The 13,120-nt window shown below is 30.4% G+C and overlaps 1 protein-coding gene across 4 annotated transcripts in view; it reads right to left on the reverse strand.

Moving 5' to 3' along the window:
• The window catches only part of LOC106461885 (protein O-linked-mannose beta-1,2-N-acetylglucosaminyltransferase 1-like), a 91,811-nt gene that overhangs the window by 12,673 nt on the left and 66,018 nt on the right, over positions 1 to 13,120 (reverse strand). For all 4 annotated transcript variants that reach the window (XM_022388964.1, XM_013921751.2, XM_022388962.1 and 1 more), the window contains 12 exons: positions 11,901 to 12,014; positions 11,330 to 11,447; positions 8,855 to 8,953; positions 8,142 to 8,269; positions 7,548 to 7,618; positions 6,733 to 6,808; positions 6,124 to 6,168; positions 5,322 to 5,402; positions 5,083 to 5,141; positions 3,152 to 3,224; positions 2,812 to 2,940; positions 1,305 to 1,495 (listed from right to left, as the gene is read on the reverse strand). In XM_022388964.1, coding sequence (XP_022244672.1) covers positions 1,305 to 1,495; positions 2,812 to 2,940; positions 3,152 to 3,224; positions 5,083 to 5,141; positions 5,322 to 5,402; positions 6,124 to 6,168; positions 6,733 to 6,808; positions 7,548 to 7,618; positions 8,142 to 8,269; positions 8,855 to 8,953; positions 11,330 to 11,447; positions 11,901 to 12,014 — 1,184 coding nt within the window. The remainder of the gene's footprint in view (positions 1 to 1,304; positions 1,496 to 2,811; positions 2,941 to 3,151; positions 3,225 to 5,082; positions 5,142 to 5,321; positions 5,403 to 6,123; positions 6,169 to 6,732; positions 6,809 to 7,547; positions 7,619 to 8,141; positions 8,270 to 8,854; positions 8,954 to 11,329; positions 11,448 to 11,900; positions 12,015 to 13,120) is intronic.

Raw genomic sequence — 13,120 nt, forward strand, 5'->3', positions numbered from 1 at the left:
GTATATTAAAGTTTCTCTTCATTACCCATTCAAGCCGTCTCGGGCCATTATTAGTCTCAAAGTGGGTTCCTCGTCACTGAAGTTGATCAGTCTGTAAAGTCATCTAAGCAGTGTGCTGTTGCTAGTGGTAGGGCAAATAGGATTTTATGTTGTATCTACAGAAATATTGAATACAAGTCTAAAGAGGTTATAATTTCATTGTATAGGTTACTGGTTAGGAATATTTGGAATATTGTGTTCAGTCTTGGGCTCCTTACCTTAGGAAGGACATTGAATTGTTGGAAAGGGTTCAGAGGATGGTTACTAGAATGGTGCCTGGGATGGAGAGGTTGTCATATGAAGAGAGATTAAGATCTCTGAAATTGTTTTCTCTTGAAAAAAGAAGAGTTAGGAGGGATTGAGGTGTTTAAAATTGTAAAGGGAATTTACAGTGTTGATGCATCATCTTTTTTTCATAATTAAGAGTGAGAATAGTTGGACTAGGGTACACAAATATAAATTTTGGCAAGGTAGGAGTCATCTTCAGACAAGACAGTTTCATTTTTCTAACAGTGTGGTTGGCCTTTGGAATGGGTTGCCTTCAGATGCTGTAGGCAATAAATTTAAGTGAGTTTAAGGTTGATAAGTATATGAATGATAAGAGCTGGTTTTAAGATTTTTTTTTTAATATTTTAATTTAGTTTTGAGGATGAAACAACCAAGATGGATTAATATGTCCCATGTTGTCCCAAAACATTATGTTATGTTAAGTCATGTTTTATCTTGACTTAACATAACATAATGTTTTGGGACAACATGGGACATATTGGTTATCTTATATTTTAATAAAACGATTACATCAAACGTTTGTTTCTATCATATCCTTTTGGGTTTTCAATCTTAGAATTATTTTGATCATTGGTGCCTAATTTTCAAAACAATAAGTACATGTTTTTTTGTGTATGTTAAATGCTTGTGAGGAATTTATCGTGAAAAATAAAACAGGTTCAAGTAATAACTTTAAGGAATTAGACCACTCTTTAAGCTAATGATAAGACATGTAGACCTATGACTGACCATATTCAAACGTATTTTTAGTTCTATTATTAGAATTATATTTGATAGCAGTTTATGTTTTACATTTAAGCAAAATATGGCAGCACCTGCAAAAAAACCAAAAATGTAAGTGAAATAATACATATATTTAAAGATTAGAACTTAGATATTGTACCGTTACTCAAAACATAACTTTTTCTAATTGAAAAGAAATATTCTGTAATTAGAAGTAATACATATTTATTGTCAACAAACATATATATAACTACCTGACAATATCATTTATTTTCACATTGGGTTGAGTGTTGAAAGCATGTTTCTTAAAATAAACATCTTGGAAATAAGAGTTCATGTTCAGTCCTGAAGATCCAAAATGGTAAGTCCTAGATATGTCAGGAACAACACATTCCCGTCCTTTTCTGATGTCTGGGAGTCGCATCCACATGTCCCAGTCCCATAGCTGAAAAGTGGCACAATGTATATTTGCAGGTTTTATATTGTAGCACAAAAAAATAAAATATTTATATAAATAATTTTTTTAAATACACATATTTTTATCATTACTGCAAATTAAAAACATTATAACCCCTTCACTGCAGTAGCAGTGTTTAAACACTGTACAGAACTTTTATAATTATGTTATAATGTTGTGGATTCTTCTACGTAGTTTGAAGACCACTCAAACAGGTGGTTTATGATGTCACAGAGGAATTCTTTGTCTTGTGACATTATATTCATACACCTTTTAATTAGTAGCACTGAAAAGTTGCTTGCGGACATTTTTAGACATACTGCTTTCACTGACATAGGCATCCAATATTCATAGTTGATCTAGGATAAAGCTTAGGGCTTCTCCAAAATTTACTGCTTTGATTTTTCTGCAATGATAGAAAAGGAAATTATTTACAATTTGAAACACAATTATCCAATTTCCTGTTTTTTTTTGTTTTTTAAGTTCATCATGTCTAAAGATCACTATAGAGTTGCAGAAGTAAAACAGTAATTGTTGGAGAAGCCATAAGATATATCCTTAAACCTTTTTTTTTGGAAAGCATGTTATCCTTTGGAATATATATCTAGAAACATATATAATCTAACCACTAGAAAATTCAGGGATTCCTTTGTGATACATTATATGCATAATGAAGAGATACATCTGTTGGGGAAATAGTGAAAGAAAATTAATATATGCCATAAATTTTATGGCTCAACACACCATACAAACAGATATCATGCCATAAGCCATATGGTATTTTCAAGTGAAACTGAATTTCTTGGAGTGATAGATTCATCAAGATAATTATCAGAGTAGTTCTGAATTTCTCGGAAATAAATGACTTTGTAAGAATTAAATAAATAGACTGCACACAGTATAAAACAAAAATGAACAATCTTTATTATTTCACTAAACTTGTATACTTGCATGTTTGATGATGGATGATTGCTTTTACTGGATCAGAGATAGCTTTTATCAGAATGACTTGGCTGAGGTTATTTACCAGATTGCAAAACCTAACATTATTTACTTCAAAGGTGACATCAGACTTACCCAAAGTGACTAGTGATACTTACATAACTGATACATGTATTAGCACTCAGTAAATTAAAGTTAACATGATAGTCAGTGTTAATAAATTTTTAATACTTTAGGTTGATTAAAAAAAAAAACATTTCATGAATATATATATAAAAAAGGATTAAATTCAAGTGCTTTGATTCAGATGTTACTTAATAGGAAAAACAAATATTCTTTTAGGAAAAACAAATATTCAAAACCTTTTCTGGTGTTGGCCAATGAGGTTCAAGTTCATCTTTGTACAAGCTCCTTTTCAGAATCCAGCCTAACCCAGGCATTGTTTCCACACGATAAAGAAGGCTTGGGTCCTCACTGGTGTGTTCATAACCCTGTATTTAAATGTTTTTCTTTTTAAATATAAAATAAGGAACTATAAGAACTGTAAAAAAAGAATTGTAAACACTGAATATAACTATCTTAATAGTAATATTATTCGTATTTCCTTCTAAAACATGTGAAAATGTTTTATATCTTGTATTAATAGTTATACACACTGAGAAATATTTAATGGAAAAGAAACATAAATATGAAGCAACTCACCTGATCATTCCATGCTGACACACAATATACTGTTTTGTCTTCATCCAAGATCCCTAATGTTTGACTGAAGTAGCTGAAAAAACAAGCTCAAAGTTTAGAAATCACTGCATTGAAAAAATATGGAAATTGTTTTAAAATTTACTTTCAAAACTATTTATAAAACCTCCATAATCCTTATATAACTTTAGGGGACAGAAACATGAGAAAAACTTAGATAATACATATCAAGATGAAAGTTGTAGAATTAGCATATTTGATTAGCATATGATTTGAAAAAAAAGTCACCCTTTGTGCTGTACAAAAAATTCCTAACTCAAACCATTAACTTTAGCTTTTCACATTTCTATTAGTATGATTCCTTAATTTTGAAAAATAGTACTTTTATGATGTTTTCTGTTGTTGGGTGGGTTATTTTGGATTATTTAGTAAAAATAATAATAACGGGAAGTCCTGTCTACTTAACAGTAGCAAAAACACTATTTCTTCAACTTCAATTTCTACATTTAATAGAACCCATGTTCATTGAGTGTTAGGCCTAACTCACAAAAACATTAGGTCTAATAGAAATTCCACTCACTTGCTAATTTCATATTCCTATTTAATAGTTGAAATACAACCTCAATAGTGATGGCACTGAACTAACTAAATGACTAAGAGTAACAGACAAATTAATCAACTAAATCATGCACAGATATAGTGATGTATTTGGGTGCTTATTGAGAGAGCTTGGTTTGATTTGATTTGAATTTTGCACAAAACTACACGAAGGTTATCTGTGCTAGCTGTCTGTAATTTAGCAGTGAAAGACTAGAGGGAAGGCAGCTACTCATCATTACCCACCTCCAACTCTTGGGCTACTCTTCTGCCAACTAATAGTGAGATTGACCATCACATTATAATGCCCCCATGACTGAAAGGGTGAGCATGTTTAGTGGGACAGGAATTCAAACCCACAACCCACAAAGTGGGAGTCAAGTGCCTTAACCACCTGCGAGAGATCTTATTAGAATAACTATATCTCCATAAAATGGGTCTGAGATTAATATATAAGGACAATAACTTATTGGCTTGCTAGACTACTCCTCCAGATATGACCCTTTAAGTTTGAATTCTTTCTTACATTTGTTACACTTGATAATGCTGAGTTAATTTAAGCAAAATTTTTTGTGTACTCTTTCTATTTCTCAATAAACTCAATGTTATATGCCATTAAAAACTGTAGTTATTCTATCTGAACAGACCCAGCCCATGGGGTGAGCAACATGTGGCACCACACAGGACATTGCAGTTAACAGTTCTTCTCAATTTTGCAGGGGCAGAGGCACCAAAAACAGAGTTTGCACATGTCACAATATTGCCTAGGGCTGGCTCTGAAGTTACTTTATCTCATACTGATTAAATCATGCACTGCCTCATTCACAGACTGATTTAACTTGTTTTCTACTCTAACCTGCTTTTATATATGGTTCAAATTGTTTCACACACTTTGGAGAATATTCCAAACATGAAGGCCATATCCATTAAGTTATCTGAAACTTCCCTCTGGCTAAACAATAATAATACAAATTTCTGGAAATATCCAGATTAAGAAACATAGAACACAACAATACTCTTGAAAGTTTCAAACTCGTATTTGGTACCATACCTTGATTAAATAAAAAGCTCAATCACATTAATTTTTGATAGACTTTAAAGCATATAAACAACCAACAGTCAGTGTTATCAATGTTAAACTAAATTAGATTAAAAATCTATTAAAATGTAAAACTTAAAATTTTGTGAAATATTACAGAGATGTCAAATGAATAATTTCACACTCTGGTCTCAATTATTTCATAAATTGTTCTTATGTTTCAGCTACTTGTAACCTAAAATAAAATTTTTCATACTGTTATGCTTTTTTTAATTTATAAAACAAAAATACTAATTACCTGAAGAAATCTGGGGACACATCCAAATCTTCTTCTATAATTATTGCATATTTAGCATCCTAAAAGAACAAAAACAAACAAATAATGATCAACTTATCAACCTGATAATCACTTAAGACATTACACTATCCATATTGTTCAATTTTTTACAGTAATGTTTTAAATGTTTAAATCAAATTTTAAAGTAAAGCTGTGTTAAATTAGATTGTCGTGAAATATTGATAACAGATTCTACTTACAGGAAATAAGTTAAAAGATGCAGTCAAGCTGGCCTTGTAATGTTGCGAGATCCTTGCATTTTTCTGTCCTATAGGTGTGTGCTGTGGAAAGAATCTTTGAGTTGTTATTTACTTTTGAAATGCACGAGTTGTTTGGAATAGACATATTCATAGTTTTTACTTTCAACAATAAAACAGGATTAAAATTATAATTATCATTTATCATGCTGTACAGCTGAGGGGTGAACTGTACCACCAGATCTTTACAAAATAAAACAAAGAACTTTTATCAGCATAAAGTATCCAGTTTGAAAACTAAAACTGTGGGCTTCAGTACTCTAAAATTCTGAACTTATAAAAAAAGTAATTTGTAAACAATGTAATGAAAGTATAAAAACAAAACACTGTTACTCTGTTCACAGAGATAAACCATACAACTTGGCATCCAAAATAGAACAATTAACTATCATTTTCAAATCACATCATTTACATACACACATGAAACACACACACCTGAAAACTCAACTCCCAAATGATGAGGCAGAAAATATTGCTTCTTGTTTTAAAAAATTAAGCATTAGTAATGTGACAAGTTCTGTACATTCAAAGCATATTCAGAAACCATGGCAAGATATAAAAATAGATGATGTACCTGTATCATATATATATACACACCCATAAATATTCTATATGATATTAATTTGCATTATTAAAATGCTCCTCATCAAAACAAGAAACCAATGGCACGTGGCATGGGTATTGATCTTTGAGGCTGAACTGAATATGTTAAAAAATTAATATTTTTTTTTTCTACTTGACTTACCTGAATACCTCTTAATCCAAACAGTCTAGTTACTTCTAGAGGCTCCTAAAAGATCAAAAGTAATTTTGAAATCAAACTATATTTTTCTGACCATTTCATGAAGCGACAAGTAGATAAATTGTAAACAAAAAATGCACAGGTTTAACTGTAGGTAATATGTGAATACTGAAGCACACTAATCAACAGATTGTGATAAAAGTTTAAAAAAGGAAAAACAAAAAGTTAAAAAATGTTTTAAAGAAAGTACAGTAACTGAAACGTATATTTCAAGATAAAATTATAAGAATAAAATACCTACTTTAATATGAGTAGTAGAAGCTCTAAATGTAAAATTTCTGTTTAGGTATTTTAATTATGATGCATTTAATTTTAAATGGATATTTGGAATATATTCCCAAGGTAACATAGCTCAAGAATGTCATTTTCTAGCAGTACACGTAAAAATACATGATCCATAGGTTTTAAGTGCTTCATAATTAGCTTAACTTTCCAGTTAATTTTATAAGTATTAAAGTCATTTACTTTTCTTAATATTTTATAGAATATTCTAAACTTACTATATATGTACTAGAGATTAGGATGAGTAGTATACAACTAGTTATCAGATACCTCAAAATAACCATCAATAAACACTGTAACCATTTCTGCATTAGCTCCTTGTGCCGAAAGCAGAGAACGAAGCATCCTGAAATACATTACTCACTGTTGCATAAAAACTTCAAAAATATTTGCAAAAAGTACACTATAAGAAACTAGCCTTTCATATTATCCAAAATAACATATAATAATAATCATACATCTTTTGTAAAGTAAATATTTCTTGTCAAATTCACGAGGAAAAAAAAAAGTGCAGTTAATGGTTTTATACAACTACCCTGGTAAAAATCTGGAAGACAAATTACTCCAGTTAAAATGTTATCTTAATTTTTTCCCAAGACTTTTGAAAAACAACATATATTCATAATACAAGTTATTAAACAACATAGCAAATATTGATAAATATAATTAATTTGTAAAATAATCATCAAATCCAAAACAACCATCTGATCCTGAAGCCTAAAACTACCACACATGTGTATATGGTGTTGGAGTTATGCAGGGCAAATATGTAAACATACACTTCCCCCCACCTTTGCTTGGTCATTTTTTTAAAGTCATTTTATAATGTAACAGGATATTTTTTTAATATTTGAAAATCTGGTACAAAACTTCCATGGCAGTACTTGTACCACAACTAAACTCATTTGCTTGTACATAATGGCTAATATTCCACCCTTTCGTATGTGGGATTTTGCTGTAAAACTAATACCAATATCTTGTTTAATTTTGTTAAAAATATTCCACACAAATTCCCCGAATAATGCTAATAAAAAGTTCTGAATTCTATGGAAATAAACCTTTCATTCATAGGAATTAGTTCACACCTGTAAAGATAATGAGGTCGGTTGCTAGCAATGATTGCAACTGGCACATCATACACCCGACTGTTTGGGAGCTGCAGTATAAAGAAAGAAAACAATGAGAAAAAAATCTGAAACCTTTTTCAAGATGTTAAAACATGAGATAACACAAAGATCATGATCTCATATAACTTACATGCAATAAAGGTGCCTCAAGCATACATATTATAAATGGTGTCACACATGGTTTTTATGTGAACAAGTTTGAATCATAATATCTCATTTGCATTTACTGAGTTATCTTTATACCTACATTTAAGCAACTGAAGGTAGTGCAGTGGTATAACACTGAAAATGTCTACAATATTCTGTTAGGAGATAAACTTAATTCATTATGAATATACTTAGCCTACTATGTTAACATTTTGTAGTATCTTATGAATATTTTTCCCATTTTTAAATAGTCAAAAGATTTCAGAAAACATCCAGAAATCAGATCAAAATATATCCAAGTTCTCTAAGAGTTTCAATACTTTAATTACTATCTCAGTTTTAATTACCTTACCATTAGAGAAAGGAGCAGTTTAATTTACCAGTAAACCTAGAATTACAACTTACTGGTTCTGGAGAGAAGGTTACAGGAGCAGGATCAGAACAGCTACAAACGCTGCCATACCCTTCAATACGATTACAGAATGCTCGCCTCCGCTGATTTTCTTCAGTATCTGGCCAATCACATTCACTGTCTGATGAGAATTAAATAATTTTTATTTTAGCACTAATAAATATAACATTTTACATTACATCTGTTGATACATATAACTGGTCATTTATAAGAGGAAAGGCTTGACTTAAACACATATAAAGTATGGTAATTACATTTTTAATGATTATTAAACCAACAAATCATCCAAGCAGGATCAATCACAATTTTAAACTGGTTAAGTTTTCAGCTGTTTTTTTTGTTTTTTCAATAAGTACTAATAAAGCTTTGTCTTTCAGTTTTTCTTAATGACAGAAACTTGGGAAAACAAAACACATTAAATACATACAATGAATAAAAAAAAAGTTATTTGCAGATATGGAAATGGAATGAATAAGAGTTCATAAAATGTAACTTATAACTTATAAACAGTTGTCTGTTCCTTTTTTTAAAGCTAAAATCCCTAAAAATATAGTTAATAGTTTATAGTTAATAGTTTATAGTTAATTTGTAAACTAACTACCTTCCTTTCAAATATACAATGCACAATTTGAGTTTATCTATAGCACTAAATTATTGATGATTTCATTATTTTTTAAATAATGTTACACAAACTAACACACATTACCTTCCATTGGTACAAGGGGAACTTCTACTCGAAGGAGAACTGGGGCACCCCAACTATTAAACTCCGGGCTTTTGCTGTAGGATTCTCCAAACATTTTACCTGAAAAGAAGAGATATAGCATTAAATATTTTTCACAAAAATATAAATGACATCTTGATTATCTTATTTACTTAAAAGTACTACGATAAGATCTTAATCTGAATGAAATTCAAGATATACTTTACAAATACAAAAGCTTATCTTTCTCATAAATGGATTTATTCAACAAAAGTTAATAGATAAGTATATATATATATATATATACACACACACACACAGACACACATTACATTCATTTTTTTTTTGCATTTAATTGTTTGTTGTTTCAAAATTTGAATGCAAATAGCTATCCTAATGTTTGATCTGATAGACTAGAAGGAATGCAGTTAGTCATCAGCATCCTCCACTCCTCTTGGGCTACTCTTATTTGAATAAATAATGGAATTTGAATGTCACTCTTATAGCACACCTACAACCTCAAAGAGTAGAGCAAAATTTTGTGGTAGTTGAATACAAATAACAAATCCTTAAATTCACAATCAGAGCATGCTAATCACCACTTACCCATGCCTGGCCCTTACATTTAACAATAAAGAACCATGCACACTCCAACAATAGTTAATTATTAATGAAATGACTCTTCCTCTCTTGTACAATAAAATTATTTTGTTTTAAAATAAGAAAAAAATATATATATAAACCAGACTCGGCCACAGTTAATTGCAAAAATTAATTTATTAAAAGATAAGGTAATTGTGCAGTTTTATAATACAACAATCAACTGGGAAGAAACCGTTTGGTTAATTAATGATATTCACATTGTTCTGACAACAATAAATAGCTACAAATTCTAAGGGAAATTTAAAGGTTATTCTCATGCTACAGCATATTTCATATCATGCATTGACTAAGCAAACTTTTACATACAAATATACATACAATTTAAGGACAACAAGAGCAATCAGAGAGATTTCATACTCTCACCCTGCCGCTCCTTTTCAAGATTTTATGCATTTATTTTGGATAATATCAAATTTTACTTTCGAAAACTCAGAAAATCCTTCTCAGATCCAGAATGATCAATGATCCAGATCATTTTTTTTTTTTGTAGTGGGATGAGGAGTCTCAACCTCCATGTGCCCATGAAATTTGGTACAAATCTGATCACACTTTACATAGTTATTAATCCATAACCACGAAAGTGCCCTATCTCCCCATTATAACAAATGCTTCAAAGTGATCCAAAAACAGGATTTGAATTTGGATCAAATTTGGGGAGGACTGTCCTATACTGACTTCCCATCTGTGTAAAATCTATGTGTACATTGGTCTACTAGTTTTTGAGATGTGCATGAAACACAGACAGAAGACAAACACACAGACACAGTTGCAATACCCTTGCCCCATCCCTTCAGGTGTGAGGGTAACTAGGGACCTGCTGATCCATCTAGACCATCCCATCCACCATACTAACCTTGAAAATAAACATAAAACCAGACCTTATCATTTAAATACTGATCAAAGCCTTCATTTAAAATCTCTCAAATAAATTAACTGCACATCTACCACATATGAAGGCAATCCATTTGAAAAGCCAACTATCTTGTTAGAGAACTAAAGCTGTCTTAGCTGAAAATAGCTCCTATTCTGACAAAATTTATATTTTTGTCTCCTATTTTACCATTCTCACTATTAAATATACGAAAAAAAGATGATGCATCAACGCTATAAATTCCCTTAAAAATCTTAAACACCTCAATCAGATCCCCTCTAACTCTTCTTTTTTCAGGAGAAAACAATTTCAGAGATCTTAACCTACCCTCATATAACCTTTCCATCCCAGGAATCAATCACCCTAATAGCCTTACTCTGAACCCTTTCCAACACTTCAATGTCCTTTCTAAGGAAGGGAGCTCAAGACTGAACATTATATTCCAAATGTGGCCTAACCAGTTACCTGTACAATGAAATTATAACCTCTTTAGACTTGTATTTAACATTTCTGTAGATACAACCTAAAATCCTATTTGCCTTACCACTAGCAATAGAACATTGTTTAAATGACTAAAGAGACTAATTAACCAGAATATCAAAATCATTTTCTTCCATAACACTGTTAAGATTATTCTGATCAAAACTTTTAATTGATCACAGAAGAGAAAGTAGACATTCAATGATTTTCTGTTTATCACCAAGCATGAAAAGTTTCAGTCAATAAAGGTATCTATGTTTCACACAGTAGCCTTAATTTTCAAAATCTTAAGTTTAAATAGAAGCTATTTGATTTGTTTTAAACATGTCAAAACATGTTTCTAAATTAATTATCCAAGTAAACTTTAAGGTTCTTCTATAATTATTAAAACAATATTAACTATCTAAATAGAGTTGTAAATCATTCACATTATTTTATTTGTTGAGAATGGTCAAACAAATTACCTCCTTTCTGGGTGACCATGGCCCACATATCCCTCCAACCTATTACATGAGATTTTTTACTCCCTAATCTCTTCATTAGGTCTCTTGCTGGCTGCTTCATCTGGAATGTACCCTCATCCTAAGCAAAGTATAATGTAAGTATGCTATGTAATACAAGATGGCGCCACTAATGAAATACTCACAGTACTATTCTTAAAGGGAGAATTATCAAAAAATTACATTTCTATAAAATAAAATAATTCAGCTTATTTGGGCATAAATCGTTTACCCCTTTCATCAATAAGACTAGCCCAACTGTAACTTATGATATAACGAAAACCCAAAGACAAGTTAACTATTTAATCAGTAAAATTACAATTTAAGAACCTTTTGTATCAAACATTAAAGTTTAATAAAAGTTTAATCCCAAAAATGTGAATAACAATTTCCCCATAATAACCAAATAACAATTTCCCTATAATAATCAAATAATGAATTTCACTTTTAATATTTTAATAGAAAACACACACAGCTTCTAGATTACACATAAATATATAAAAATTAGTATTTTATCAATAAATCACCTAATTACCTTAATAGTGAAGATAATTATTCTTCCATCTGAAACCATATTCAAAAATAAAGACATAGCCTCATCTTCATGGGGTGAATAGGTGTCAAACATTCTCTGAGCCATCACACTACCCTATAAATGAAAACATGATGATCAATCATACTTTGGGATGTAGACAAAATTCAAGTGAACAGTGATTATTATTTTTATTCCATTTTTTTTTTTTAGAAACTCATACATAAATAGCCTTCCCTACATCAGTTGATAAAATTATTCATTCCAAAAATTCTTGAGCTATGTTGTTCATGGTGATATTGCATGAACCAAACAGCTAGTTTTATGGGTTTTATAAGTAACTTGTATTCAATTCTTTCTTTAATATCAGTTTCATTATAAAAGTATGTACTGGTTAAATTACTTAATATACTGAAAAATTACTTAAATGAATTACTTAATTCATTTTATTATTTTCCATTTTACATATCTTTTTATCATAAGGATTATATTACACTGTAGCTCAGTATATGAACTTCATATTAACTTAAATCCCTTAAGCTGGCCAAACCTCGTGGGATACAAATGGGATTGCAGCCAAATATATTGCTAACAGCAAGGGTACGCAACTGATGAATAAATGTATTCTACTCATTATAAGTAAAAATAATATATAAAATTATATATTTTTATTAGTTACTTTATTTTTACTCCTGATCTAAGTAGGTAGCTTGCTTTGCTCAGAAGTTAATGATAAAAGAATAATTTACATATGTTAATCAAGTCTACGTATGACAGAAGTTTTGAACAACCTTAAAAGAACTAGCTGAGAACTACTTGGCAATTATACCCGAGATACTGAAAAAAAACAAAAAAACATCAGCTTGAGGTACCAAAGTTAACATTTTCTCCTGCTAGCATATACATAGAAGTATAAGAAATAAAATAGATGACTTTAGAGCACTGGTAGGAAAGGAGGATTTTGATATAATGGGAATAATGAAACATGGTTAAATGTAGATGATTTTGATGACAGAATTTTTTTGAAATAAAGGGTTACAGGCTATTTAATAGGGATAGAGTATTAAAGAGGGGAGGAGGAGTGGCTTTATATGTAAAGTGCGAGTTACATCCTGTTGAAGTTGAGGATATCAAAGATAATATCAAAGAGATTGAATACATTTGGATTTCTATTAGTGGATATATAGGGAAAAGGATTTTAGTGGGAATTTGTTACAGACCAC

Source organism: Limulus polyphemus, unplaced genomic scaffold, assembly GCF_000517525.1.
Source record: "Limulus polyphemus unplaced genomic scaffold, Limulus_polyphemus-2.1.2 Scaffold1052, whole genome shotgun sequence".
NCBI lineage: Eukaryota > Metazoa > Arthropoda > Merostomata > Xiphosura > Limulidae > Limulus > Limulus polyphemus.